The sequence below is a fragment of the Telmatherina bonti genome, assembly GCF_933228915.1.
Source record: "Telmatherina bonti genome assembly, chromosome: 12".
Taxonomy (NCBI): Eukaryota; Metazoa; Chordata; class Actinopteri; order Atheriniformes; family Telmatherinidae; genus Telmatherina; species Telmatherina bonti.
The window spans coordinates 28,774,272-28,801,526 of NC_136610.1; the positions used below are offsets into that span (position 1 = coordinate 28,774,272).

General features: G+C 38.3%; 1 protein-coding gene across 4 annotated transcripts in view; it reads left to right on the forward strand.

Annotated features, from left to right (window-relative positions):
* atrx (ATRX chromatin remodeler) overlaps window positions 1-27,255 on the forward strand; it is a 39,503-nt gene that overhangs the window by 3,224 nt on the left and 9,024 nt on the right. For 2 of the 4 annotated variants that reach the window (XM_079250303.1, XM_079250300.1), the window contains exons 8-29: window positions 1,551-3,937; window positions 4,350-4,419; window positions 6,352-6,497; window positions 6,567-6,758; window positions 6,877-6,991; window positions 7,097-7,199; window positions 7,471-7,647; window positions 10,040-10,181; window positions 10,295-10,404; window positions 10,736-10,882; window positions 10,966-11,143; window positions 11,597-11,734; window positions 11,858-12,033; window positions 12,122-12,239; window positions 13,505-13,635; window positions 13,901-13,995; window positions 14,125-14,264; window positions 15,044-15,197; window positions 16,574-16,674; window positions 17,400-17,508; window positions 18,371-18,548; window positions 18,651-18,842. In XM_079250303.1, the coding sequence (XP_079106429.1) occupies window positions 1,551-3,937; window positions 4,350-4,419; window positions 6,352-6,497; window positions 6,567-6,758; window positions 6,877-6,991; window positions 7,097-7,199; window positions 7,471-7,647; window positions 10,040-10,181; window positions 10,295-10,404; window positions 10,736-10,882; window positions 10,966-11,143; window positions 11,597-11,734; window positions 11,858-12,033; window positions 12,122-12,239; window positions 13,505-13,635; window positions 13,901-13,995; window positions 14,125-14,264; window positions 15,044-15,197; window positions 16,574-16,674; window positions 17,400-17,508; window positions 18,371-18,548; window positions 18,651-18,842 (5,299 nt within the window). The remainder of the gene's footprint in view (window positions 1-1,550; window positions 3,938-4,349; window positions 4,420-6,351; window positions 6,498-6,566; window positions 6,759-6,876; window positions 6,992-7,096; window positions 7,200-7,470; window positions 7,648-10,039; window positions 10,182-10,294; window positions 10,405-10,735; window positions 10,883-10,965; window positions 11,144-11,596; window positions 11,735-11,857; window positions 12,034-12,121; window positions 12,240-13,504; window positions 13,636-13,900; window positions 13,996-14,124; window positions 14,265-15,043; window positions 15,198-16,573; window positions 16,675-17,399; window positions 17,509-18,370; window positions 18,549-18,650; window positions 18,843-27,255) is intronic. The other 2 variants (XM_079250302.1, XM_079250301.1) reach the window with 2 other exon arrangements.

A 27,255-nucleotide genomic window follows, 5' to 3' on the forward strand; every position in this document is an offset into this window, starting at 1 on the left:
CAGATGGCAAGACTTACAAGAAAAACCCTTTACTTACTAAATATGCTAATTTTGCATCTGTTAGAAGAACAGCTAGGCCTAGTGTAACCTCTATTTTAATGGCTGCATACATCATGCTAGTTTAATATATTTATGTAGTTTTACTGTTGAAATAAAACAAAACAATGTTTAAATTCTAAGAAATCCCTATTAATTCTGTTAAATAGAAATAACTTTATTGACTAACAATGACTAAGTATGGCTGGACGACAATTCAATGACAATATATATTTATTGATAGACGTGTGGTGCGATATATTAAAAAAAAAAGGGGGGGGGGGGGGGGGGGGTTCAAACGTTCAATTATGTAGCTTAATACTACAGTCATGACTTCCTCCTAACCAGTCACAAACGCAGATCTGGGCATGCTCCGTCAGCAAGCCCCCATAACCCTCAAACCACAAACCAATCCATATTGCTTAAGATGTCATGGCAAGAAGAGTACAGGTGTTGAATTTAAACGTTTTTACGACCCGTCAGTTTCTCAGCATTGACAAATCTACATTAATGTAGCAACAAAACATAATTGATGATATTTTTTTCTGTCACAGCATGTGTTTCTGTGGCTTAATACAGCTTGCTGCACCAGCTTGTTAGATTAATCAATTTCCCAAGAAAGATCTGAGGTAGAATTAATTTTGAAACCCTTAAATTAATAAAACTAAGCTGATATACATAAAATACATCATTATCTTACTGGAAATAGGTTGTCTCAGTCAAATTGGGTAACGCTGGACATCAAAATGTATTTTTAAAAAAAGTGATATGTTAGCTTGTGGCTAACGTCAATGGAAAATACCGTTGTTAGATTAGCTGTGAACATGTGCGAATGAACTTAAGTGACTCAAACAGACTTGGAATACTTGCAGAAGCACATTTTCTGGCCTAAAGGTAACATAAAAAACATCTTAACTTCCTCTATGTTATGGCTGAAATGATTATGGAAAGTCTGAAAAAACGCATTTCTTTACTGCAAGAAATCCCTCCAACTCGAGAGTTGCTTTTTCTTAATTTTTCTAGAAATGGAAAAATAAAGTTAGATATTAAAGTTGAAAATAACACAATTGTTTATTTGTTTATATTTTTGTCAATATCTGGACATTAAGATTGATTTCTGATATAACAAAAATGCAATTATCTGACTCTTGTATTCATTCATAAAGAACGTAGTAAGGTGCGGTAACAAAAAATTGAGACAGGCTGCATGTGGTGATGCATTGTAGAACTGAATCTAAGACAAGATTGAATCCTGACACTAGTGAAAATGCACAGCTATTACGCAATGGCATAAAATTGCCAATGCTGTACTTCAGATGTTTCTTTTTAAATGTTTTGATAATTATCGATCAAAATTTCTTGCACTATATCATCCAATCCTGTAACACTATCAAGTCTCTAAACTTTGAATTTATTTATTTTAAATCAAAATTGTGTACATGTACTAACAATCTTTGTTCATTTTAACATTTTGTGGCTAATTTCCCTAAAACATTGTTAAACTCTGTCCTCAGATGGTGTGCCGAAGGTGGGAAGCTCATCTGCTGTGACTACTGCAGCAATGCTTTCTGTAAGAAGTGCATTCTGCGCAACCTGGGCAGGAAAGAGCTATCGGCCATTACTGATGAAAACTCAAAGTGGCATTGCTATGTGTGCCGATCAGAGCCCCTCCAGGATCTTGTCTCCAAATGCCATCGTATTATGGAGAAACAAGACTGCGCAGAGCTCAAACAACGAAAACCTGATAAGCCGGAAGTATGTGAAAACAAGCGGGACAAGAGCAAAGCCGCCAAAGAGCACAAAGCAGTTGCCAATGGAAAAGAACACAGCGAAGGCTCGGGAACCTTTACATTCGCCTATAAAAAACTCCAGGTACCCAAGGAACTTATAAAGAAAACTAAAAAGCTTGTTGAGACGACAACTGGTCTGAATAATACATTCATCCAGTTCATCCAGCAGGCAGCTGGAGACCAGGGAGATAAAACCATCAGGTATCGACATTTGAGAGCTTTTAAAGCAGTTCTTTCTGATTTGAGAAAAGCCCACAGTGCTTTGGAGGAGGCTTTGGAGCCTGAGTTTAGAAACATGGAGATGCAGAATGGTAACGAAGAGCAGCCTGTTGAGAGAAAGACTGCAAATGCTCTGAAGCCTGTGGAAAACGATCGCAGGGATGCTGCTGCAGATTTGAGTGAGGCTGATACAGCTCAGGAGTCAGGGAAGGAACTGCAAAATGAAACTGATTCAGTTTGTGAGACTGAAAAGGCTGAAAAAATGGACGTAGAGCTACAAAATGAAGAAGATTCAGTTGGTGAGTCAGATACGGCTGAAGACGACAAAGAGCTGCAAAGTGAAATGGATTCAGTTTGTGAGACAGAAAAAAATAAAAAAATTGACGAAGAGCTACCGAATGAAGAAGATTCAGTTGGTGAGACTCGCACAGCCGAGGAAGAGGATAAAGAGCTGCACAATGAAAAAGATTCAGTTTCAGACACTGAAAAAGTGGACAAAGAGCTGCAAAATGAAATGGATTCAGTTTCTGAGACTGAAAAGGTGGACAAAGCGCTGTTAAATGAGGAAGATTCGACTGGTGAGCCTCAGACAACGGAAAAAATGGACATGGAGTTTGAAAATGAAGAAGAGTCAGTTTGTAAAGCTGAATCAACTGAAAAGGAGGACAAGAATCAGCCTAAAAAGGAGGACATAGACAGTGAAGAAGTGGCCACTGAAACTGGAATGATAGACCACCAAACAGAAACTGATCTAACCAAAACGGTCATTAAAACTGAACTCCCTGATGATGAGCCAGTGTCAACTGGTGAAATGTCCTTGGATCAGGACATCATGTCTGTGCCTCCTTCAGTTCCTGAAGAGCTTTTTCAGATGGTAGAGAGTTTGGCAGATTCTTCCATGCTTTCACAGACGGACGCCAACTCAGTTACAGATGCTGACACAAAGTCAGACGAACCCTCAACAGAATCTCGGCGCCCCCAGCCCAAAGTGAAGAATCTAATAGTCAAACTTACTCCTGTACCAGTTGTGACAACATGCGGGTCAAGGTCGTCTAGGTCTCAAAACAAAGAAAAAGATGTTGAGAAGCAGAAAAAGTGTAAGGAAGTTATTAAGGATGAGAAAAAGTCTGTAGATAAAACCGAAAGCCCCCCTCCTAGCCGCCGCTCTAGTAGAGTTAAAACCACACCTTTGAGGAAGCAGGCAGAAAATAGCAAGAATGAGTCCTCTGAGTCAGAATCAGAGGAAGACAATAAGGACAAGGCCAAATCTTCTAAGAAGTCCAGGAACACCAAAAAAGAAGACAAGAAAAAGACTAAGGCTCCAGACAAAACAGCTGAAGACTCTGACTCTGATGAAGTTCCTCACGCGTTGCTGGAGAAAGCTGCCGAAGGCAACAGCACGGATGAGGAACAGGAAAGCACATCATCCAAAAAGCGTTTAGTTAAGCGCAAAAGGAAGTCTGGAAGCTCAGACTCTGATTCAGAGACTAAAAGTCAGAAAGCATCCAAGAAGAAGAAAAATAAAAAAAATGACTCTGACTCTTCCGACTCAGACTCTGACCAGGAGAAAGAAGTAAAGAGTAAAGCAGGTACAGCAAAGAGGAGATCTAGCCGTGTAAAGAAACATGATGTTTCAAAAGAGGAAGAAAAAAGCTCACCAGAGAAGTCCGCCAGGAGACGGTCTTATGAAAAGAAGCGTAAGGGGAAGGGCCTGAAAGGAGCGTCCAAGCTGCAGTCATCCTCAAGTGAGGAAGTGGAGGAGGAGGAAAAGGGAGACGAAGAGCAGCAGCAAGCTGAAGGTGACTCAGGAGAAGACAGCGATGAGCAAAAGATCAAACCCATTGTGGAGGATAATGTGGTGGGAGGTGGCACAGCTTTCCATCAGTCCTCAGGTAATGTGGGCTAACTTGGAAATCTCTGCTTTTACTTGCTCATCAAATGTTTCATGAGGTGATTAAACTGATAAAATCTGTAGATAAATTAGGAAATAAATTTGAATACTTTTGCACACAGACCTTGAGGCAGTGGCCAAAAGACAGTTTTTTGTTTTTTAAAAAAAATAATTTAATGTGTTTATTATTTTATGCATATCTAATTTTTACTTTAAGTTTGTAAGTGCAATCCTATTACTACTTCTGAGGAGTTGACGCTGTGTGCATCCATTTTGATCTTTGGTGTCCCCCTTAAGGGAGACTTCTGGGACCCCAGGCTGGAAACTGTACAGTAGTGCTGGACTAAGCTGGTGTTTTGTTTTAATGAATGTCATGTCTTTCCATTAAACTGTGTTTTTGTTTTGCTGCGCAGGAGATGAAGTGGACAATAAAGAGGATGGCAGTCGGGTTTTTGAAGATGATGATGATGATCCAGAAAATAGGTATTTCGAAAATGGCATAATTTAAGATATGCTTCTGGCTGGGGGATCAGTATGAAGAACTGGTTTTAAATTGGTGTCAAAGTATCAAAAATGTCTGGGAGAGACTAGGCCACTTCCTAAATTTGCATAACATACAAAAATATTTCTTCCTGTACAAAATCATCAAATTGGGCTAAAACAGTTTCACACTTTCTGAATCAGGGATAACTCCCATCAATTTAATTTAGGTGTATTAACATACATCACAGGTGTTTGTGTGTGGAAAAACTAACCTCTTCAAATATTGAAGAATGAAGCTTTCTGCAGTTCAGAGAATCCTTTAAGTAAAACTGCAGCTACATCAATCGAGCTTCCTGCTTGGGTAAAACAATTTGATAGCTAAGCGCTTTGAAAATGTTCCAAATAATGTGCATAATCGACTCAGGAAACTGGCAAAAGCTGTGTATCTATCTGCGTACGTGCCTTCTGCTTCAAGCATAAATGGCCTTTAAAACCTGGAGGATTGCGACCCTCACGGACTGGAGCTCAACACTCCGGTCAAAAACAAATACAGCTGATATTTGTTGATTGCCACTGTTTATAAAAGGGGAAAAAATTCAAGCCTGCTTTTCTAATTATTTGCTGCTTATATAACAATGTAAGCAAGATAATAACTAATTAGCTTCTTTTACAGTGAGATTACTGCCATACATCAGTCAAAGCTGGCTTTAGAACACTTTCTCCTGGGTTAGAGGGTGCAGTACTTTAAAGTTGTGATGCATCTAACTACATTATTACTAGCTATAGATCAAAGTACTGACAAAATGTCATTTAAAACCAAAATAAGTTACTGAGTTTGTCTATGTTCTAATAGATGTTTACACTTTGAATAAAAATATTCCCAAAACATGAATATAAAATTGTATTTCTTCAATTTTTCCAAGTTTTTTCTCTATTTATTTATTTTATTTATTTATTTATTTTTTTTTTTACCACAAAAGGGATTAGAAATTACAGTTTTTATTTCATTTTATTCAACAGATTGTTTCAAATTGATGGCACTGCCATGTAATGCCATCGACTCTTTCAGCTTTACACTAAATAATGCCATGAAAGGCGCCTCAGGTTAAACTGTCATGCCCGTTGAAACATAACATCAGTGAAGATTTGGCACAGTATAGGATGTTGAAATTTTGATGGGAACATTAAATTTAGGTTGTCTGTTGCAGGGTCTTAAAAGTTTATAAATGTCTAAAATTCAAATCTTAAGTTTAAGGTCTCAAAAAGTCTTAAAAATGCCCAGGTTTTTATCCAAGATGTTAATTTTTTTATTTGGTTCCCAAGAAGTTTGGCCGCATAACATTTTGTAAAATGCTGCCATCAATAGTTGATTCTGTGTTTTCTGTCTTCATGAGGGGCTCAGATAACTTTGTGTTTGTAAATGAAGATTAAACCATAAAGCAAAAGATACCTGCAGGCTACAAATTGCCCAGTTTGTGGCCATGCTTGCCGCTACCCACACAATGCAAGAAGCAACCGACGTGTTAAGAGTCAAGGCTGGTTGCTTGTTGCAGAAAACATGGGATTGAAATAGTATGAAGTTCAATATTCTTTGCTAACAAAATGAATAAAAATTAAATGTTTTGAATTTTTTTGCTCATTCAAATGTTTCTGATAATGCATCATTTTGGTCTAAAATTTTATTAATTTACTTGAAGGTCTTGAATTTAACTTACTGAAACCTGCAAGAAATGTATGCTGTTTGACATGTGTGATTGGACGTTATTGTAGCTGTTATGCAAAAGTCAGTTTGAATAGAAATGACGAGGTGTGTGAAGTCTGACAGGCCCATATTTGTAGTTTATTACCATCTAAAAATAAATGTTGTCATTAACTTTGTCTTTGGGATTTATGTGAAACCCTCTATTTTTGTCGGTGTTTTTTCTTCCAAAGGATTGCTAAGAAAATGCTTCTTGCCCAAATAAAGTCCAGCTACTCTTCAGGAGCAGAGAGCTCCTCTGATGATGAAGACACAGAGAAGGAAGAGAAGTCTTCCCAAAAAGATAAAAATGAAAAGCAGAAAGACGAGGAACAAGGTAGTGAATTATTAGATGTTTTTATAAACCCATTTACTTGTCAGTCTTTAATTATTTGTTTCTCCTTTCAAGACGACGAAGAAGAAGAAGAAGAAGAAGAAGAAGAAACTGAAGACTCCGGTTCAGATATTGAAGTGAAGAAGAGTGGCAGACGTCACAAACTGCTTCGTCATAAACTCTCTCTGAGTGAGGGGGAGTCAGGGGAGGAGAAATCTGACGCTAAAGAAAAGAAGAAAAAGGGCAAAAAGAAGTCTGGGCAAAAAGGCAAATTCTGAGCCCTTTTTTTTTTTTCTTAACTCTTTCTAAATGTCTTCATTTGTTTGATCATTTGTCAGCTCAGACCTTTAATTGATTTTTGTTTTTGTTGTTTTTTGTCTATCAGTAGAGAGCGACGACTCTGCAGACTCAGACTTTGAAAAGTCCAAGTCCAGTTCAGAGTCGGGCATGAGTGAGGAGGTTAGTGAATCAGAAAAAGACAACAAACGCCGGAAGACCAGGTGAGAAAGGGTTTTATCCAATTGATGGCAGTAATATTTTTCAGTTTAGATGATTTAGGAGTAATACTTTGCTGGTTTTGGTTAATAATGTTTTTGTCTATGCAGATCTTCTAAAAAGAAGGATGACGAGAAACAGAGAAGTTACAAGCAGCAGAAGAAGAAGCGACGCAGGATCAAAGTCCAGGATAGCTCCTCCAGCAATGAAAAGGTGTTTTAAAATGCATCACACTCTCAAAATGTCCTAAAGCCTCCTTTTTAAAAAAAATAAATAAATAAATTCTTGATTGGATTACTTGGTGTTGGTGGGGTTGTTGGACTCAATCTATTTTACTGGCAAAGTCATGCATGACACCTATAAAGTTATTTGAACTTAACCCCAGAGTGTGTTCTGGGGATTTTTACTCATCATAGGAAGTGGGTTTTTTTTTTACCTAAAGGCTAAAGGATCAGAGGGCTGAAGTTAATGTTCATTTCCACAGAGTGGAGCAGAAGATGACGAGGATCAAGACGGAGAAGGACGTAAAGGTCGAAAGAAGATCCGCAAAATCTTGAAGGATAACAAGTTGCGAACAGAGACGAGAGATGCTCTGAAAGAAGAGGAGGATAGGAGGAAACGTATTGCTGAAAGAGAGGCTCTCAGGGAGAAACTCCGAGAGGTAAATGTGAAACAGTTTTGGAAATTGGACTGTGCTAATTCTTGACACACAAGTTATGTCATGACATAGATATACTTCTTACTCTGTAAAATATTAAAGTTTCATTTTAGTGCTGTAATAACACTTTCATTTAATTTTCTAGTATAGAAATGACTAGAATTTTCTCCAGGAAATTGATTATTGAATGGCAGTATCGTTGTGAGTTTTGCCACTTCAACAAAACCAGGTCAAATTTGCTGGGGGTGGATTTGATGCAGCATTCAGATGTGGTCAATATGGAATCAGTAGTTGATGGTGAGGAATGCAAAAGGCAAAATGGAAAAATGAAGAAGTGTGCATTATATTGCAAGGAGGGGCAATGTGGCTTCTATGCAGGACACTTTGAGTAGACACAATGACAACATGTGTGTATGTGGTTGATAGCCAAAGGAAATGACTTGTAGTTGAAAATAAAAGAACAAGTTCTTTCTTGCAATTCCATTACTACCTCTAGCTGGTAGTTCTGGTAAAAATATGGTCAGCCAAGATGAAAAGGATTTGATAAACCTCATGTTTTGTTCTCATGTGGTGGTAACAAATTCTTCCTCAAATTAACCAACAGATAAACAAGTCTTCTTCTTCCTCTTTGTCACGACAAAAATGAGAAACCATGTTAATGGCTTGCAGTTGGAAAGTGGAAGAAGTGAAGTAATTTCACAAGGAAAAAAAAAAACAAAACCTCAGTAATTCTTTTATAATCACACAGCGATCATCAGAATTGTAATCAAATGATGAAGTGCCTAAAGATTCCCACCTCTGATTTTCAACATGTCGCCTACAGCGGGATTAGCATTCAACTTGGTGGTGCCGCTTTTCATAAAACTGTCACAAACACAAATTTGTAACTGCTGTGATTGTGAAAGACTGTAATCTCCAGCATCTGATTTGGTGGGATTGTGATGGTTGTCATTGTGAGTTAAGCTGTGCCTTCTGGACACTGCCAGTTTCAGACAACCACACCCCTAGCAGTTACCTGATGAGGGCATAATATGCTCCTTGTGTTCGTAGTCCAACGGGGGACTTTGTTGACTCTGCTGAACAACCTGGTTTTCTTCTGAACAGGCTTGGGGGTAACAAATGAACAAAATATTAATTTTACCATCAGAGGGCTGTGTGTTCGCATAGAAAGGCATGATTGGGGGAAATAAATCGTTCCCATATATGTAGTCTAAACTAGTTTCCACTTAGGTAAATCTCAGATGTCCCTGGTTTTTACTTTTATATGTTTCATGTCAACACTGAAAAATATCATTGGCTGTTTTACAAATTGAATGTCACATCTGATAACCACAAAAGTTGTAATAATCAGCTCATTTATTAAAATCTGGACTTTTTTTTTTTCTTTTTCTTTTTAAAAAAAAAAAAAATTAATTTGTACCACCCTTTTTCCAGTCTGCCCTTGCCTGGCTCCCTCATGAAAATGTTTCTAGATCTACTCTTTACTAAATGTCTTTTCTATCATTTTCCAACCACATGGTTAGAGATGGGCTTTGCTTAGGTTTCTATTTCAGAACCTGCTTATAATTTCTCTCAACACATTCATGGATTCTAGATAGAAAATCATTTGCTTAATGTTTATGTTACATAATCACAAGATGTCACAGCAAACATCAACTAATAATAAAAATGTCATGAAATAAATGCAAACAATAGCCTATCCAAAAATAAAATCTAGTGATTTTTGCCTCTTGCTGGATCTCAAATCTGACAGCTGTGATCAGTGGTGAAACCAGACAGTTGCACAATGAACCACATAAACGCAGACTGCTGTGTACTGCTTGCACTATAAAACTTTTAACAGGCATTGGACTCTGTTGGAGTGTTGGTCTTTTTCCACTGCCTGAAATCTATTTCATGTTATGTTTGTCTTTGGTTATGCTGCCATTTCATTAGTGTCCTTCTTTTGTGGGCACATTTTGTGTTTTAAATTAATTGATAAAATAAGTAAATACTACTTTGTTCAAATATAATGGGGAAGTGATGCAAAATTAATTAAATATTATGTAAAGGCCAGTTATTGAAAATGATAAATGAACTTGCACTAATATAGTGCTTTTCCAGTCATACCGACCTGCAAGCAGCACTTTCCACTATATGTACAGTCACGTGGGGAGGGCAATGCAGGTTCAGTGTCCTGCCCAAGGACCCTTAGGCATGTTCCTCCAACTTTCTGGTTGAAAATGGCTGTTCGTACTTCTGCGCAACAGCCGCCCACATATTTATAATCCTAATCATGCAATAAAATTGTGTGAGCATTAAGGTATATAGGCTTAAGGTTATAATTTGCATGCTCAGGTCAAATGATTTTGAGATTAAATTGACATGTTTTTCCTCAACTTTAATCCATCCTCAGGTTATTGTTGTGGAGGAGGCTTCCCAGGTAGTCTGTCCCATCACAACCAAGCTGGTATTGGATGAGGATGAAGAGACAAAGGAGCCATTGGTGCAGGTCCACAAGAATCTTGTTACAAAGCTCAAACCTCACCAGGTTGACGGTAAATTAAATATGTTCCTCTTTGATTAATAATCCAAAAAAAAGGTTTTGGCCAGACAAGTCTGAGATACTCCATGCTAAGGGAAGTCTGTCTCTCTTTAAATTTTGTTCTAGGGGTGCAATTTATGTGGGACTGCTGCTGCGAATCTGTGAAAAAGATTGAGAAGTGTGCAGGTTCTGGCTGTATTTTGGCCCACTGTATGGGTCTTGGAAAAACTTTGCAAGTAAGATTTTTTTTTTTTTTTTTTTTTTTTTTTTTTTTTTTAAAAACATGGGTTAAACAGAAAATAAGTCACATTCTGCTGTTGTGTCAAATATTGTTTTGGCATTCTTAAAAATCATGGTTATATATAGTTAAACATAGTTTTATTTACCTATTTGTAGCTCTTTTTATTGCATTACTTTTGTTTTTAATTGTCCTAAACTGTAAGGAAATTATGCAGGAATGCTAACTGCTGTAGGGTAAATGTTGTCTAATTATAATGAGCTAATAATAGTCTACAATAATTCTGTTATGTGGCCATTTTCAAGTGTAATTCAAATTTTTCCCTGCAGGTGGTGACCTTCCTTCATACACTGCTGCTTTGTGACAAGCTTGATTTCTCCACTGCCCTGGTGGTTTGCCCTCTGAACACTGTCCTTAACTGGCTAAATGAGTTTGAGAAGTGGCAAGAAGGACTGAAAGATGATGAGAGTTTAGAGGTCAGAAGTTGTCCTTATCATTTTTCATGTCTGTATGCTTTAACAGTAAAGTGGTGCTCAGTGTCTCTTATAATGTTCAACAGGTGACTGAGCTGGCCACAGTAAAGAAGCCACAGGACCGAGCATATGCCCTACAGTCATGGCAAGAATCGGGCGGTGTTATGATCATAGGTTATGAGATGTACCGAAACCTGACGCAGGGCAGGAACATCAAGAGCAAGAAGCTCAAAGAGACTTTTCAGAAGACGCTTGTAGACCCAGGTAAACGTTAAAAGAAGGGAATGGCAGTATTTCCATGGTTACTGGGAGTCCTCGACTACCAGAATTTTAGTATGTAGTTTTTGCCTCCCCAATGTGCCTATTAGGGTATGTAAGTAGCTTTGGATAAAAGCTTCTGCTAAATGACTGTAGAATAGAATAGGTTATAAAGCTTCACATATATCTTTTAAGTTTCACTTTATTTGTCAATATTCTGTTTAATATGAATGCTTCTTAAAAATCTAATATGAAAGAAAAAACTAGAAAAAGAATAGTTTTTATGTGGAATTATGCTAACACAACCTTTGCTGTTCAGATACTTCTATGTTTATATTCACATTTTCCAGCTAATCTCTTCTGATACGTCTACATTTTGTGGTTGATGATACCGGATGTTATTCAGTGTGCTGTTTAAGCTGCTGTCTGTATAAAATTGTTCTTGTTCTGTAACATTAGGTCCGGACTTGGTGATCTGTGATGAGGGACATATCCTGAAGAATGAGACATCTGCTGTGTCCAGAGCAATGAACTCCATCAGAACAAGGAGGAGGATTGTGCTAACTGGAACACCTCTACAAAATAACCTTATTGAATGTGAGATATCTCAGTTCCTCTGGGTGCCCTGGATAAATGCAGATGGGTGTTGCATGTTCATCATAGATGAAGATTTTGGATGTGCATTGATTATAAAGTATTTGATATTTTTCTCCTTCCTAGACCACTGCATGGTGAATTTCATCAAGGAAAACCTGCTTGGGTCAGTGAAGGAGTTTAGAAATCGCTTCATTAATCCCATTCAGAACGGCCAGTGTGCTGACTCTACTCCACATGATGTCCGGATTATGAAGAAGAGAGCTCACATTCTCTACGAGATGCTGGCTGGCTGTGTCCAGGTAAAAGATCTGTAAAACTGTTTACTCGTCTTCTCTTTGACCTGATAATTCTGCCCTCTAACATAACTATGTATTTCTTCTTCTCCAGAGGAAAGATTACTCAGCACTGACCAAGTTTCTGCCTCCCAAACATGAGTATGTCTTGTCTGTCCGAGTGACTCCCCTTCAGTGTAAACTTTACAGATATTACCTGGAGCATTTCACAGGTGAGACTTTTCTTTGGTCTCACTCTTTCTGAGTTTCTTTCTTTGTTTTGGGACTGTGTGGACTTTTAGTAAAGCTTTTCCAATGGTTGATAGTCAAAGCACAGGTTTATCATCGTTTTAGACTAAAGCAAAGTCAAAGTAGTATAGAATAGTCTAAATCCATTTGCAGCAATCCTGTTTTTCTTAAGTGGTTTCTTTACTGGATGTCATTTATTCAGACAGGCTTTTCAGATAAATGGAAGGCCTTTCTGGAATCTCACTTTTTCGAGTGCTTTAAGTCTTTTAGTGGACTTTCCTGTCAGACTGTGGTCCAGATCCTCTGGTTTTGCGTGTGTGTGTCTCTCTCTCTCTCTCTCTCTCTCTCTCTCTCTCTCTCTCTCTCTCTCTCTCTCTCTCTCTCTCTCTCTCTCTCTCTCTCTCTCTCTCTCTCTCTCTCTCTCTCTCTCTCTCTCTCTCTCTCTCTCTCTCTCTCTCTCTCTCTCTCTCTCTCTCTCTCTCTCTCTCTCCCTCTCAGAGTGGCAGCTGGCACTGTGCCGCAGGCAGGTTTTAAGCCCAGTTTCCCACGTTTCTCCCTAATGAAGAGCTCTGGGAGAAAGGGAACAGAGGGTGTGGGGTAAGAGGGAGGGACATATGGGGGCATAAAGAAAAGGGAAAGAAATCTAGAGGGTGTAGGGGCCATAACTTTTACACCAAAACCAAAAACAAAGAACAGGAGAGCTGGTATGTGGGGGGATTGGTGGCATGTGCTGTGGCTCATTAGGCCAGGTTGTCCACAGTGCACACTGCTGATCTCGACCCTCTGACTGTGGACCTCCATAGTGGCTTCTTCAGACCAAAGACCGCCACTCATTCACAGGGTGGGAATAGGTGGTATATGTTCACTTTTCTTTCTGCTGCTTATGTAAAACCCACAGCAACTTTTGACCTCCCAGGGTGAGTGCAGGCCAGTGTGTAGGGCATATGTGTATAGCAGTTCAGCAACTGCTACTCACTTTGGAAAGCAGCTGACCGAACAGATTTGAAGACCAAGAATGAACATTTATAGTTGAAGGATTTATTTATTTTCTCCTTTGCCATGAGAAAGATAACTGAAACATGTCTTTTAAACTGACCATAGTGAGATGTTGAGAGAGCTACACATACGGCTTAAGTTTTCATACTACATATTTTCCTAAAATCTTCTGTGTATATAAAGAAACTGAGAGCATGTTGTACATAATCTGAACACACATTCATCTTCCTGCTTATATTTGTCCTGCATGCAGGTGTGGGGAATGCTTTGGAAGGGGGCCGAGGTCGTGCAGGAACCAAACTCTTCCAGGATTTCCAGATGCTCAGCAGAATCTGGACCCATCCCTGGTGCCTTCAGCTGGACTACATCAGCAAAGAAAACAGGGTACGACCAGAAAAGAAGAGACCTAATCAGACGAAATTCTTTACACAAAAACTGAACTATGAGAACCAAAACACACACTGGGCGATAACAATAAAAATGTATGGCTGACAGATCAAGTATGAGTGGAGAACAGTCCATATAGAAACTGCAGCACATCTTTCACCCTATGTGTCGTTTCTACCCCCCTGAATCCAGTTCTGTGTTCGGGTGACTTTACTATATATCAGCACGCAGATGACTCTTACTCAGGTGTGTGTTCTTACAGGGTTACTTTGATGAAGACAGTATGGATGAATTCATCGCTTCTGAAACGGAAGAATCCTCCATGAGTCTGACATCTGAGGACGAGAAATCGAAAAAGTAAACTTGCAGTCACTTTGTGTTTGTTTATATATTCATACTCATATTTGTGCATCTATCGGCACTTCTCTCCCTGATCTAAAACTTTGCCTAAATCCTGTATTCTCTCATGTTCTGCACTTCTGTTAGGAAAAAGAAGCAAGGAAAGGGGAAAAAGAAAGACTCTGACGACTCGGACAGTGATGATGTGGAAGTTATTAAGGAGTGGAACACCAGCTCTCGCGGCAGAAATGGAGAAGGTCGAAACAGAGCAGAACCTGTGGAAGAACGTAAGTTTCTTAGATGTTTAGGAGTCAGCAGTCATCCAACAACCAGAAGGTTGGTAGATCTATTCCAAGCATCCCCTGACCATGTGCCTGAACCGATGTGCCTTTTGGTGTATGAGAGTGTGTGAATGTTGGCTGTAGTGTAAAGTGGTCTACATGACTGAAAAAGGACTATACAAGTCCAATTTATTTACAAGAGCTGGCTCCACCTTGTTGAGGATTCCTTTTTTTTTTTTTTTTTTTTTTTAAAGAGAAAAAAAAAGAAAAAAAAAGGAAGAACTTTATAAAAAGCAGTGGCATCTGGGCCTCTAGATGCGAGAGCCTGAACAAACGCCATTCACCACTTTCCATCAGCTTTCAAAGGTAACATTTCTTTGAATGTGGAATTAGCACTACTCTCACGATCCTAACATGATTCTATCCTAGTTTTTACACGATTTCCTATAAATACAAAACATGAAATGTATATTTAACAAGTAAATTAGTGTCTCAGATGGTACTTAATGCCCGGATAGCTGATGGTATTGGCTTTAAACAAGGTTTAATCATGTCAGTGATTACAAAATTTAAGAGACACATCAGTGTTAACCTTTAAATTAATGCTATTTTGATTTATCCTGCATAAGGTGACAATTTCACAATTTAATGAAACACAATATTCATCAGGCCAAAAAAAAAAAAAAAAAAGCAACAAAAAAACCTGTTAAACGTGTCAGCCTGATTTTGCAGGAATTTGTATTTTGCTGTATTAAGACTGGTCTATTTCTCTATATCACACCCAGCTTGGCCTACTAGCTCTGCACCAGGGAGTCCCTGCTCTGCAGACTGGCATAAGGAGTTTGTCACAGAGGCTGATGCTGAGATCCTGGAACACTCTGGGAAGATGATGCTCCTCTTTGAAATCCTGCGCATGGCCGAGGAAGTAGAAGAAAAAGTGTACGTGTGTTTCTACTGCATGCTAGTTAGACTTTTTGTTCTTTTTATTGTTGTTTTGGCATATTCTGAAAAGTTTTTGGGTATTCACAATTAGGGCTGGGTGATATGACCTTTTAGTAATATCCCGATATTTTTATGGCATGTCATGATATACGATATATATCTCGATATTTACCTTAGCCTTGAATTAATGCTTTGGTGCATACAATCACATCAGTAAGATGATTTTGTGTCTCCATTAAAACATAATTGCTCATACTGCATTAAGATATGCTGATTTTAAACATTCATGCCAAAAGGATGAAATTGTAACTAAGCAAACTGATCAAAACTGCATTTATTGAACAGTTAAGGCAGTGGCAGAAACATGTCATTTTAAAACAAAATAAAGTGCCTTTGCATGATGTAATAAATGCAACGTATGAAAATACGTGCTCTAGGGGGGGACTTTTCAAATGATGAACTATTATAAGGCTTTGCTTTATGGATAGGTTTTTGAGTTGTCGTGTATTTTTTTTAATTGCAGAGTTTAGCGTAGAAATCAGTCTTATAATACAGGCAGAATGTCCTTGTATCGTCTCCAATAAACGGCTTCAGCCAGTTTTTAATTCAGGATTTGATTCCTACTGCTTTCTGTACTTTCTAGAGACATGACGAGCTAGATAAATATTTAGCGTGTGTCACACACACTGTGGATGAGGTGAGTAAGTGACAGAGATTGTGAATGTAATCAAATATAATGAATTATTTTAGCGTGACGTGAAAAACTTTGCAATTTACATCCCACTCTGTAATCCAGAGCGGGATCAGTGCCGGATTTGGCTGTTCATTGTGACTGTAGGTGGAGTCGTGCAGGTGACCTCTCTGCTCCTCTGACTGCAGCTGCAGCCAGAGCGACTGGGTGCTTTAGGACGGGGAGAGACTCTCGTTCTGACAATAACTTTACAATATGCGCTTTAAAGTCAGTCGCCAAAACACCAGGAAAGTCTCCAATAACTCCTGTAAAAGTTGCTAGATTTGTCGCTAGTCGCTTTTCACAAGAAGTCGCCTGATTCAGCGAGAAAGTGGCTACACACTGCCTCTCATGACGTAGCACGTAGCTCGCGTTATGTACGTAACTAGGTGCGCTTGCTTTAACTCTCCGTGCAAAGCGGTGCAGAGTCTAGGAGGAGCGAGAAAACCCCGCTCACAGCTAAAAACAACTGCGTGACAACAGGATACTCGAATATGACGAATATAGGCATTTTCTATATTCGCACAGGGGACTAGCAACGATATATCGAGTATATTCGATATATTGCCCAGCCCTATTCACAATAGTTTACAGGTAACTGATGTTGAGGGACTGGGTTGTTTTTTTGTTTTTTTTTCTACAGGTTGGTGTTCAGTCAGTCTCTCATTTCTCTTGACCTGATTGAGGATTTCCTAGAGCTATCTTGTAGAGCAAAAGATGAGGAAAAAGTCTCCCCATACAAAGGTACATTTTTGTGTCTTCTAAGTATTTAACCCAAAATATGTGTTTTAGTCCTGTTAACATTCAGTGATCGTCTAAACTTAATGTTTTCAAAGTCAACAATTGTGTTATTTGCCAAAATTAAGCAATTTTTATTGTAATGAGCCAGTTTATCACTGAGATTGAGCAGCCAGTTGTTTGCACTGAACTGTTTAAAGTAACATTGCATAAAAGATAAAAAATAATGCTAACCTTGAAGCTTTTTCTCAGTGTTGCAAGTTTCAGACCTTTTAAGACGGCTCACATACAACATGTATTCTCCCTCTTGCTGGTGTGCTTATTACCCCTATACACACACAGGCGCACAAACACATTGCCGCTGGTGTAAGGTCATGTTCCTAATTAAACTTCAGCAGCTGTTTTTGCTTTCATTTTGAAAATTATTAGACCTTGACTTTTTATTCTACAAAAAAATGTTTGCTCAAGGGTTTGTAATTTGTAATGAAAAGATCACAGTGCTGTAATTGGAAACACACACAAATGTTGGTTATGAAGGCTGGTGGGGTAGTTGGCCATCTTGAAGGCTAAACACGTCTGGCCTCTAACCAACACAACCATCTATCTGCTGTCTGCTCATACCCAAACTAAGTTCTTTTGACAAGGAAAAGAATGAGAAGATGGCGACTCGAGCTTTTAAAGATGGTGAGTTGTTAAAGCAGATTTTTATCTGTTTTTTTTTTCCCCTGAAGGTGAAGGCAAGTGGTTCAGGAACATTGATTATTATCGCCTGGATGGCTCCACCAATGCTACGACCAGGAAGAAATGGGCTGAGGAGTTTAATGACACCACCAACATAAGGTTTGGTCCTTTCACTTGTGGAGAAACATTGAAATACCTGAAAACATCTCAAAATGAGTTATTGGAGGTCTGGAAAAATCTACTCTATATAATTCAGGGAGCAGTTGGATAAAGCCCGTTTACATTTATTCGGCAAGATCATAGTTTCTTAAAATAGAATCAGTGCCATAAAACACACTCATTCTTTGGATTTCAAGGAATTTTCTAAAAGTAAAATATTGCACTACAAACCTCAGCAACCAACCTACAGAGAAAATCATGAGTTATTTCAACTTGCATCTTGACAGCAATATTGCCACGAACAAACAATTTTTTTGTTTGTTCTTGAATCCACAAGAACGAAATGTCATTTTGTTCTCGCGGATGTGGTTGAGGACATCTTGAATCCAGTGTGACTTCACAGTGGAGTCTGTCACATGATGTTTGCTTGTGGTTATTTTGCCGTTATCATATGTTATATTCCCTCTGTAACTCTGTAACAGGTAGGTTACCTGTTGCATCTACAGTGTATGAATACATGATTTTTACAGAGCTGTTTTTATGGCCTATTTGTCACGCCTGTATCTAAGGGCGCATTCACACTACAGATCTTTGCTCCTTAAACAGATTATGATCCGCTTTAGAGAATATATGTTTGAATGCAAATCAAAAAAGGAGAAGAAGATGCAAGATGTTTTTTTTTTTTTTTTTTTTTGAAAGATATGCTCAATCAAATCAACTCCCTCAGACCATATTGGTGTGAATGCACTCAGTTACACTCATAAAACTTGATAGTCAAAACAAACTGGTTGGATGTGGGTGCAGCTGGACCCTGAGTTGCCTAACCTTTACTGATACTTTCTTCTGCCATGTTCTCACACAGAGGGCGTTTGTTTCTCATATCAACACGAGCAGGTTCACTTGGCATAAATTTGGTAGGAGCCAATAGGGTCATCATTTTCGATGCATCCTGGAACCCATCGTATGACATCCAGAGTATCTTCAGGGTGTACCGCTTTGGCCAGGTCAAACCTGTCTTTGTCTACCGGTTCCTCGCCCAGGTAAGCTCCTTGCATTTGAAATGGTTCATTTTTCCAGTATAAATTGTCGTAATAATTGATAAACCCTTATTTCTTTCCTCAAATTTTCTTGTCCTTTTTAAGGGTACAATGGAGGAGAAGATTTATGAGCGGCAGGTCACCAAGCAGTCTCTGTCCTACCGTGTTGTGGACCAGCAGCAAATTGAGAGGCACTTTACAATGAACGAGCTGGCCGAACTCTACACCTTTGAGCCAGACCAGCTGGACGATCCTTCAGAAAAGAAGAGCAAGAGAGCTACACCCATGCTGCCCAAGGTAAACAAACACACACTGCAAAACATCTTTTTGGAAAACATATTTGAAATAAATCAGACATGTAATCTGGCTTTGATGATCCATGAACTTCACCTTCTTACCTTCCTTAAAGAAGTTTCAGATAAGTAGGGTGAAACTTTTTCGAAGTAGTTGAGTATTTTTTCTTTTCCCATCAATAAACATGATGCAAAATGACAAGCTTATTTTTTCCAAATGTGCAGCGAGTAGCTTGTTCCTTCTTTTGAAGTTTAGTACTGAAGTTGTAAACTGTTATTCAGACTCTCTGCCAGCTTGTATCCCTCTCAGCTTTTCTCGGATCTTTTAATTTCTTTTTGTTTCCTTTCAAAATCCCTCATTCGGCTCTTATTTTAATGCAGGTGCTGTGTCACTATTTTTCCCCCCTGGGGTTTAATGAGAACACACATACCTTACATGGCCCATCCAGCCCAACACAGCTGCTTAGATCTGAGTGTTTACTGCTATTCACTAAATAGTGTTCTTCTTGCAGCACTGCTGCTGCCCTGCAATAAATCTGCAGTCTTTTTTCTGCCTTCATTCATTCTTTGCTGTTTTCTACTTCTCTGTTGATCTTTGAATGACTCCAGAAAAGTCCCACTTCTTCACTTCCCATCTGAGTTTATTCAGATCTGTTTCCTAAATGGGTGTACCTTTTTGTTTTGGTTTATCTTGGGTTACTTTACAGGGAGATCTGTAAACAAAAAACAAAAAACTTTTCAGACTGTTTGGTGTTTCTTTAGACAGGCCAAAGAATTGTCATTTGTCTTTATGGAAAATCTCAAATTCTCTATTCAAAGTTTTGATGTTGGTATTGATGCCTCAGCGTTCCTTGATAGCCTAATCCACGTGAAATTGAATGTTTGGTGACCCTAGCAATTAGGAGTGGGAGAAAAAAAGCAGGATTTTTCTTTTTTGTTTTACAATATTTAAAAAAAAAAAAAAAAAAATCCTTTGGTGAAAAATTTTTTTCTTATTAAATGTTTAGATGCCAGATGGGGAAAAAGTTTAAGCTTTTCTCCAGCAGAGGGCGAAGTGTTTCTCTTTAACTGTCTCGTAACACGACATTATATCTGTTTTGGAAAACACTTAAAGGCAGACAGAGAATGGTGGACAACCTGCAAAACTGTGCAGAGGTAAATCCTCCGTCACATTTTAGGTCAAAAGGTTGGACACATTTTGGGATATTTTTGCTCCGAAGGGAAAACCAGAGCTGAGCACATCGAAAGCTATTTGTAATGCACATGTTGCGTACTGCAGGAACACAACTAACGTTACTGCCGACCTAGCAAGACACCCTCCCGAAGTAAATGCAAAGCCAAACGTACGGCAGCAGCAATCCAACAGACGCTCAAACCAGCACTTTTATATGGAGTTCAAGCTTCTGAAACAAGCGTAAAAGTTCAAACAACTGGTTCAGATATATTGCTGCTGAATAAATCTTAAAAACTGACACACAGTTGATTTTTAATTTTTAATTTAGGAAATCTGGCTTGTAATATAATCTGTAAACCTGGTCATCATGCAACTTTTTCACATGGTCTAATGTTTAAAAAGCACACTAAAATCACCAATACTGAGGAATTCCGAAAAAGTGTTAATCAAATCGTTAAAAAAAAAAAAAAAAAAACGTATCGTCCCAGCCCTATTAGCAATACAAGGAACAAGATTCTGAGCCACTGTGATAAACGCTTGACATATTTTATGATTAAAAATTGTAAGATTCCATAAACTGGTTGCTTATTGAGTTTGCTGGGTTGACTTATGTAGTTTGTTGTTTTACCTGGTAGTTGTTACTTTGCTGATTGTCGTTCTTCTTTGAAAGTGGAAAATAAACAAAATAGCTGCCATTCTCTGCCTCATAGTTTGAGTTTGGCTATTTTCTTTTATGAAAGCATTCTCAAAGCCTATAACAGATACAAAGCTGTGCTCTGCAGTCAGTCGGTGCCTGTTTGCCAAGCATGAAAACGCTCTGTTCGGTGGCATTCAGCCATATTAGCAATCTTTAAGGCAGAATAGACATTTATAGCATTTATACCTGTGCAGTGGTGTGTCTCTGACCAACAAGGCACTCAGCAGCTGTGGGATTTCTGTCACCATGCTGTTTCTTTGTGTGATTCAAACAATGATAACTGGTATGGGAGGGAAGTTACTGGGAGTAATTCTGGTTCTGGGTATGGAAGCTGAGAGACGTCATGCTTGAGATTTTTAAAATGTCAACATCATGAGGTTATTGTTGTATTTTTGGATGTCAAGATAACAAAGCTTGGCTTTTGGTGATAACAGGTTAATTATGCCATTATGTCACCATTGTTTAACTGTTTGTTTTTTTTAGAGAGACTTGGCTACAGAGGCATTGGTTTATACTCCAAGCAATAAAAACACAGTACATAATAAAACGCCTAAATAACGCAATAAAACACGTGCAAATTATTGTCTATTATAATTGTCTTTAGCTTATTATAATTTACAACCGAAAAATTGATATCATCGTCTCAAGATAATGAAGTATGTTTTCTCTGTTGAGTGAAGTTTGGCTAACACTCACTAAACTGATTTCAGCAAACAGACTTACTTTTGTATTAATGTTATAGTTCCTCTCAAACTGTCATGATGGCAATGATGAAAAAGAAAAATAGGTGCAAATCCAGGAACCACTTATTTTAAGCCCATCATAATTTTGTAACCATCAAAAATGAAAAAGAAAAAAAAAACTTTCTGCAGTTAACGAGAGAGATGAATTTGTTCTCTCAATAAATCATTCCAGGCAAGACAGCCTTTGGTATCTGCATATCAAGACTTCTTTGAGCTAATAAATGTTGAACTGTTCTCAGTTTCAGACATTACAAAGAATTCAATCAAAGCAGCATAGAGCAGAGATAAAAAAAAAAAACAAACTTTGAAAATCAGTTCAAAATGAGTGAATATTTGAAAAAAATGTTTGTTTGAACATTAAATATCTTGTCTTCATAGACAGTTTAATTTAGTATAGATTAAGAGATTGGTAAATCCTTCTGTATTTGGGGTTGTTTGAGCACTGAATTTGCTCGATGATATAAATCTCTGTCCCTGTCCATTCTTTAAACTGGGAGTGGCCTACTCTGGGAGTAGGACATAGTTGGAGATTTGAAGAGGAAAGATGTGTTCATTGAGCTGAGAGATGTGTATGATCTTTAATGAGTCCTGAGACATTTATGTGACATGGTATTAAAGACGTAGAGGCTGACAAGCCTTTTAACAGGCCGACCTGTTGAGGCCAGAGGGTTAACTATAATGTGGCAGCAGGACTGCAGTATAATGGAAGGAATTTGCTGTCTGGAATGATGTGAAGATGAGTCAGACACCCTCCATCACTTTTAGCCAACAGAGCTTTGCACAGAAGAAAGGATTTGAGCCACAACAGACTGACTTGTGTGCTTCTTTTCTTAACTCTTCACAGTGGTGAAGTTTAGTTTTTTCTGCTAGAAATGGTAGATTTCCTTTGCACAGGCGATGGTAGTATATTTTTTTTCCTTTGTCTCATGCCAGCCTCTCTTCTGTTCTTTCTGTGGTTATTTAATCGCCTGTTTTTAAGGCTGTGACGATATGCTTTCGTCCTGATTCAATTTCGATTTTTTGGGTGCTGATTAGATTGAAATTGCGATTCACACAATTCTTCGATATTGCTGATTTTTGTAGATTAAAAATGGGAATAAAATGTACAAAGTTTTTTTGCTCATCATTTTTCTTGATTTTAGTTAGGAAAAAACAGCACAGTAGCCAGACCATCATTCTGCTGCTATAATGCCCATGAAGAGAAGTAAAAAGATAAATAAAAACAATAAACAAAATGACCAAAAATTAATAATTGATTATTTTCTGTTTATTTGAAAAATATTTTAAAAAATCTATTTTAAAATTGTAAAGCAAAAAATCCCAATATACGATTTTTCGATTCAGATTTTCCACCCCTACCTGATATCCAAACTTTATTACGACTTTCCTCTTCTGCCCTCCTTCCTTTTCCTCTACTGCCATTACCGACGCCATTTTTTTCCAAGCATCTTCAACAGCATCTGCTATGACTTGGCACTTTACCATAAAATGTTCAGTGAGCATTGTGAAGTGTGTGGGGTTTTTTGGGGTTTTTTTTTTTGTTTTTTCCTTCCTTTCTTCTTCTTTTTCTGTTTCTCCCTCTGGCCTCCCCTGCTTGATGAAGGGTCATTATTTTAAACCCCCCTCTTAAACATGTCTTAAACAAAGGAAGCAGGCACACTTCCCCCTAATGACAAAGAAGGTTCTTGTAGCCCAGACATGAGATTTTGACAATCCTTACCCACCCTGCGAAACTTTTACCCACTCTGTTCATCATGCTTGTCTTTTTACATCTGACATGCTCCCACATGCACATCAAGAAGTTCCAGTGGTAGACCAGTCAATTTTTATACATCTTTGTCAGGCTTTGTGAAAATGTTTCTGTGTAGTACACTTTCCAGTCATGTCAGTATGCTAGAAGCATGCTTCAGTGTACTTGCTCTCAGCAGGTGATGGCTGCAGTGGTCATTAGACTCTGACAGGAGCACTTAAATGCTTTGGGTAGGCTGCACTTGAATAGCAGCACAGACAGGAGCAGACTGGAGCAATAAACCACACCATGCTTGTCTCATTATGGGTAGGAAGTCACTTTGACCTTAAAGAAAAATCCTCCTTTAAATACACTTTAAGCAGTATATCAGTGATCAGTGGATTACAGGAGTTATTTTGTGATGGCAGTATTGTAAATTATTTTGTTAGTGTACCCACTTCCAGTGTAGCCCTGTCGTTTTTTGTTTTTTTTTTTACTTTAGTAAGTGGTTTTCTTATACATGAATGCTTTTTCCAGCTCTCATAGAACAAGCCTGATCTTGTTGGATTGCAGGTGGAGGGAGGTCTATTGGTAGTAACAGGGAGGAAAATAGTTGCAGATGAAGAAAACACAAAGGGCATTGTTGACCTCTTGTTTTTAGCTGTCTGGTCAAGATATTTATGTCTGACCATTCTAGTGTTGCTGCCACTATAATGGGAAGTGATTGACATCTAGACTATTTGTTGCTGAGCAACTTGCAAAGACAGCTTAGTTTTTATTTTCATGGTGGGATTTAATGGTGGTAAAATGCATAACCAGACAATGTGGAGGATTTAGGTATTAAACTGATATTTTGAAATTACTACATTTTACCTTAACAAAAAAAGATGTTAATTATTTCTTAAATAGTGTGTTAATGATTTAAATAGTGCTAGAGAGCAACATGTATAGGGTCTAGTTGTTACTAGATCTTTTTTTTTCTTTTCATTTTATGAATATTTCAGTGTTACACTGCATAAGCACACTGCTATGCTACTCTTTAGTTAGCTTTTTCTTTTGTTCCTGCTTTTGCCCATCTCTGTATATGTGACTCAGTCAGAACATCACATTTTAAAGTTGAGAAACATCTATGAAAAAAAAATTTAACCATTGTGCAGAACATAGTCCCAACAAAGCTCAAGTTTGAACCTACTGGATTCTCTGTTTATCCTGAGGTCCTTTGAGTCTATTTTAAAAAAAAAAAAAAAAGTTACATGGAAACTTCAGATACTGAGGATGTATGAAGTTGGAACATTTTCATCATGCTTTTCTAAAGTTCACATGGAAAATGTGCATCTGAAGTCTTTAACAGAAACCTGGTTCATGATGGACAGATTGTAGACTGAGCAACTCTGAGTCTCCATTCATGCATGTTATCTACCTAAAACTGATAAGTTTATACCTCCTTTTTTTTTTTCTTCTTCTTTTTTTAAAATTTATTTATTTATTTTAACACTTTTCTACCAAGTCCTGGGGTGAGCTCTTACATATATATACTGCCCCTTTCCAAAGCTGTGGTTTGTTGTATCTTTATTGTCCTTTTTAAAAAGCTCTTTGTGACATACACGACCTTTGTTTCTTGACTGACAGTGAAATAAACTCTTTGACTTGAACATGGGCCTAAAGACATTGCGGTCCCCTTCCGATGCTGAGAACGGCACTCATATTTCAGTGTATTTCTGCTGAGAAACTGATAATGGCAAGCAAGTAGAGTTATGTGTATCAGTGGTTTGCAGCTGGTGGACAGGGAGTTTTGACTGGCTATGTTTAGCTATTACAAATATCTCAAGATGCTCACATTCCGGATCCTGTCCTGGCCCCCTTAGCTGCTTTGGTTAATGCACCTGTGCATCAAAAACAGTTTCTGGCAGACGGAGCCATTTGAATACATTCAAACACGACTGAGCAACTCGAGAAAATTGCTGGTCTATGCAGACAGCTGAGAATTTGCCACTTTGCTACCTGGAGACTGATTTTCTCTCAATTTGTCATTTTTCTTCTCACTTGAGTCTGATGTTTGTCTTGTGTGTTGGAATCCAGTAGCCAGTTTTTCCCTTTCTGTCTTTCTCCATAACTTGAACTTTTATCATGCCGATTTAATGGTTGCTGTGTGGGGCTTTTTTTTTTTTTTTTTTTTTTGCTAAGTGGAGGTTTGCTGTTGTGGCAATGATAGAAATTAAATTAATGCATTCTCTACACATTAAATGGCCACTTATGGTTTAGGAAATGTGATTAGCATGGTTTAGAATGTTTTCAGGTTGAGAAAGTATCTGATAATGTGGACTACAAATCCTGCCAGACAGTGTCTTATTGCATCATACCTTTTGCAGTCAAGCAGCAACTAAACTGTATTGGTGAAGTACACATTCATGCTTTTTGCCAAGTAGTAAAGTCTACATGAGGCCTGCTTATGATGATTCCCAAGTTTTCATCTTTGTGATTTGATAGCTGCTAAGTTTGAAAATTGCTTTACGTCATTTTCGGAGTTCTGGCAGGATAGATATGTTCATAATCTGTACATGTAAAAGAATTAGGTTTAAAGAGGGTATAAATGGTTTTCTTTGTCGCGGGAAGGGTTTTCATTAGCTTGTGTGCATGAAAAAAACCCCCCAAAAAATAACAAAGTGTTGATTTCTTTATCTGATGTACCTGTTAACTAAATCAAACATCTTTTAGTTTAGACCTTTCATTCTTAATGTCCACCATAAAATGTATATGAAGTAATGTTGCTTTGTAATGGTTGAAATCTTCCTGGATAGACTGTACAGTCTGGTCTGTAGACGTAGCCTGTCACCTCCATTAGTACATCTGAACAAACACACATTCTGTCATGCCAAATGTCATCTTTTAAAAATGCGCGCCTGCCTTTGCTTAAAGGAAAAAACCATGCCCGTTCAGTCGGGTGATTTAGCGCCTCCTTTCTGAGCATCTGCCCACCCAGCGTCATTTCCCCCGCAGTAGATTGATAGGCTTCACCATGCACATCCATAAGGATGACAATAGTATAGGTCAGGTTACCTTCAATCATTAGTGCTGCCTCAGGACACACACTTACACACTGAGTGCTCTAGGGAAGGAGATGGACCGGACCACCCCAGAGTCATTGCTGAATGGGATTACTTTGGTATCCCAGACTGCACTGTTTTCTGGTGGGAGTGTCTGTACTGTCATTTGACCTGCATCTCCACTAACCCGTTACCCACCTGATTGTCAGAAATACTTATCTTTCTTAGCTTTGGAGGAAAACACAACCCACTCTACACGATGAACAGATTACAAGTTGTAAGGGCGGCTGTAGCTCAGGAGGAAGAGCGGTCGTCTTTCAATGATGTCTATGTGCCGAAGTGTCCTTTGGCAAGACATTGAACCCCAAGGTGCCCCCCGATGTGCCTATCGGGGTATATATGACTGTCGCCTTAGATAAAAGCATCTGCTAAATGACTATTGACGAGAATAGAAAAACAGTAGTGCAAGTAACTGTAGGAGTTACGGAAAATTTACTAATAACCAAAAATGTGAAAGCATCTTACAGATGAGAATAGAGAGGTTCCTGTTTTAAAGTAGGCCTGATATGGTCATAGTTTTATGCATGACAGCACTTCAAATCCAGCCATACATATGAAGTTGGACAGCATGAACTACAGAACAGCTGTTACAGCAGGGCTTTGCAAATACAATGCATTTTGTGCAACAGTTATCAGTGACTGGCATCTTACATGCACGTAAATGCATGTATACATATTGTCTGCTTGCACTATTGTCATACACTTATTGCCAACACAACACAGACATCTGAAAAGCTTTCACTTATCCCTTGGTGTTCAGACTGATGCCTTTTTAGTATTTGTTCACTCTCTCCATAAAGTAAGCTCCTGGGCAAAAGTTTGCAAACAAATGCAAACAAATTTGCAACAGTGCTGTTGGCCACCAGAGCTAAAGCTGTCATTATTTTGGCTACTGAGTCAGATCTTGTTTATAGATTTGTAAACTGATGCTGTTAAAAATATGCATACTGTTGCATCTTTAGTCCCAATG